Genomic DNA, 3,035 nt, shown 5'->3' with positions numbered 1-3,035 from the left:
AGCGCCCGGACAGCCCTCTGTGGCGAGACCATCCCGCATCCGAGCTCCCGGGTCGCTGGAACCCGAGTCCCGAGCCGGCCGTCCGTGGAGAGCCGGGCGCGCGGGAGCGCCGGACAGCGCCCCGGAGCCCCTTTCCCTGGGAGCTCAATCCCGCAGAGACCGCGTCCCAGGGCGGGCCGCGACCCCGCCAGGGGTACCCCGAGGTGCCCCCCGGCCGGGCACCCTCCACGCCGAGCCCTGAGGGGCCCCCGGGGGCCCCCAAGAAGTTCGCGCGCCCCCGACACGCCCGCCGCCCCCGGTCCCCACTTACTTGTCGCGGTGGCCGCCGAGCTCCGGGGCGGCGCCGAGCGGCTGCGGGCCGGGGCCGGGGTCGGGGCGGTGGGCGCACGCGGCCAGGTGTCGCCGGTGCCGCTCCAGCAGGCCGGCGTTCTCGCGGCTCAGCCGCGCCACTTGGCGCTCCAGCTCCTCGATGCGCCGCCGCCGGCGCGCCAGCAGCTCTTGCTGCGCCGCGACGATCCGGGTCAGCTCCTGCAGGTACTCGGCCGCCTGGCCGGGGGGCTCGGCGGCGCTCGCCATGGTCCCCGCCTCAGGCGCGCGGGCGGCGGGGCGGCGGCGGCGGCGCGGCCGTGGCTGCGCGGCGGGGACGGCGGCTCTGCGCGGCGCGGCGCGGCGCGGGGCTCGGCCCGGGGGGCGCGGCGCGCGGGGCCCGGCGCGGCCCCGCCTCGGCGCCCGGCTCCCGCCTCCGCCCGCGCCCGCCCCGGGCGCCTCCGCGCCGCCCGCGGCCCCGCGGCCGCACCGGAGCGGACAGGGCTCGGAGCTGCGGCCGCCGCGGGCGGGCGAGGAGTTTGCAAAGTGCCGGCTGCGGCGCGGGCGGAGCGGGAGCCCGCGCCCGGCGGCCGGCGCGGGCGGAGCGGGCGGGAGGCGGCGGCGGCGGCGGCGGAGGGAGGGCGCCGCCTGCCGGCCCTGCGTCCCGCGCCCGCCGCCGCCGGGGTGCGACTCGCGCCTCCTCGCCGCCGCCTCGGTCGCTCTGAGATGCTAGTCTCACCAAGAAATTCGGCAACACAGACGTTCCTACATATTGTCAGCCGACGACTGGGCTGTGAATAGCAAAATAAGGAGCTCAGAAGCACTCTGGCATTTTTTTACCAAGTGTGATAAAAACGCGGGGTTCGTTCTGTTGCCCAAGCACGACAAGTTTCCTAGGCCGTCCGTTGTCCTGGACGGCTCTAGGCGGCTGGCGGCCCCGAGGCCTCCACGATGCGGCTGTGGATCAACTCCCAAGGCCCGGGCAGGGACCTTCCTTCACACCCCGGGTCTGGTGTGCCGGGCCTGCAGTCCCAAGACCCGCTGTTACCGCGGCCCTGAGCCTTTCAGCGGTTCCTTTCGTCTCTGAGCCTCAGGTTGCCCAGCGATAGTATTTTCTATTTCTTGACTTTTAATAACCTTCTATCATTTTCATGCTCTAAATTTCCTTAGGACTAACCTTGTTCTTTTCCTGCCTTCGGGGGAGTTTAGTTCTTTCCACTGTTTGTTTTCTGGCAAATGTTATAAATTTGCCTCTGGGTAAAGCTTTAGCTACATCTCATGACTTTCTAAAAACCTTGTAATAATGTACATTTTGATGGTATAGTGTGTCTGTTAAGGCTGGCGTCACACTGGCTTCGATAAAACTTAGTTTCCCACACCCACGATTGTTGACACCCCTTTAGCTGGAGGAGATGATGGGCCCCACCTAGAGAGACCCCTGACCCTCCAGGGCCCTAAGGCCTCCTTGGGTGGCCCCTCGGCATGGCCTGTGAAAGAGAGAATGGCAGGAGGAGCTGTTTCGAGGTCCTCAAACTCACCAAGTGCTTTTCCTAGGCTACATGTGATGTTGTAGAAATACTGTCTTTATAAATCCTGTAATTATTTTCTCTAGGGCAAAATTACATCCTGCTTGTGTGTGTAAATGTGTTTATCATTTCAGTTTATATTTTGAAAATATACCAACATCTTTGCAAGCCGGTTCTATAATATTTCCTCCCTTTATAAAGATACCAGGAGCTTTCCCAAAAGGGATACGACCTTGGCATCTAGTGAGTTCTTTGGGAGACCTGACCCTCGGGCCACACATATAGGGGTCTCTGCCAGTTTGGGAATGAAGGAAACTCAGGTGTAAATCCTGGGGCACTTGAGTGAGGAGTGGGGGTGGGGAAAAGCTGATGGGGGGGTGAGGAGCAGCTTCCCACATCCCCCCACCCAACCGCCATATCCTGTCCCCACCCCCACCCCAGCACCCTCTTGCAACAGTTCTGGGTTGAAGCTGACCTCATGGTTCTATCTCCATGCTGCCTCCCCCTGGGCCCCCCAGATGCAGAGAGCTAACTGACCTCCCTCTGCATGAAGGACGAGACTCTGGACTGTTAGCCACCCAGACGTCCTTTACAGTCTCCCCACGCAAGCCGATGATGTCAGAGCATTGATGGGCAAGGTGGCAGATGGTGGAGAGAGAGAGGTAACCCAGGGTGCTTTAACACACCTGCAAAATGAAGCAGCGAACACACACACAGGTCATCCCGTTGTGACACTGCCTCTCATCTGGATCCCCGCAGGGGACAACAAAGGAGGTCTGTGTGTGGACGCCGCGGCAGCTGACAAGACCCCGCCCCAGGACGGGGCTCTCACCCGCCACCCACCAGACACGTCGGCATCTGACAGCTCAGCAGTGTTCCTCTTTGGATACTGCCCTGTGCCCACGGACTCGACCGCATCCAAAGCTACGCCCCTGCTTCCCTGAGGCTGTGACTGGTCCACGCAGGGGCTCAAGAGCCCAGCGCCTTTGTCCAAATTCGGCCAGCTCTGCAGGGTGGTCCCAGCTCCAGAGCCGCTGATGGGACTCGCGGAGGCCTCTGCTGGGACAGGCCCATCGGCCGGCCCTCCTGCTGCCTGGGCCTGGTGCTGGTCCTGAGAGCTCGGCCAGCAAGCCTCCTGCACCAGCCTCACATCCCCACCTCTCCTGACCCTGTGTCACCCACGTGAACATCCCCTTGCTTTGT

At 63.9% G+C, this 3,035-nt stretch overlaps 1 protein-coding gene across 1 annotated transcript; it reads left to right on the top strand.

Annotated features, from left to right (window-relative positions):
• The first annotated feature begins 574 nt into the window (after positions 1-574).
• On the top strand, positions 575-1,039 carry LOC139178680 (putative uncharacterized protein encoded by MAPKAPK5-AS1). Its single transcript, XM_070777071.1, has one exon. It carries the CDS (start codon positions 575-577, stop codon positions 1,037-1,039), a length of 465 nt encoding a protein of 154 aa, XP_070633172.1.
• The last annotated feature ends 1,996 nt before the right edge of the window (positions 1,040-3,035 follow it).

This window comes from Bos indicus, chromosome 22, assembly GCF_029378745.1.
Source record: "Bos indicus isolate NIAB-ARS_2022 breed Sahiwal x Tharparkar chromosome 22, NIAB-ARS_B.indTharparkar_mat_pri_1.0, whole genome shotgun sequence".
NCBI classification, from domain to species: Eukaryota; Metazoa; Chordata; class Mammalia; order Artiodactyla; family Bovidae; genus Bos; species Bos indicus.
The sequence above is the reverse complement of the archived record's forward strand: the minus strand, read 5'-3'. Positions and strand labels throughout refer to the sequence as shown.

Excerpts from the sequence above, each read along its gene's own strand:
- LOC139178680 (XM_070777071.1), top strand. The coding sequence starts at position 575 with ATGGTCCCCGCCTCAGGCGCGCGGGCGGCGGGGCGGCGGCGGCGGCGC.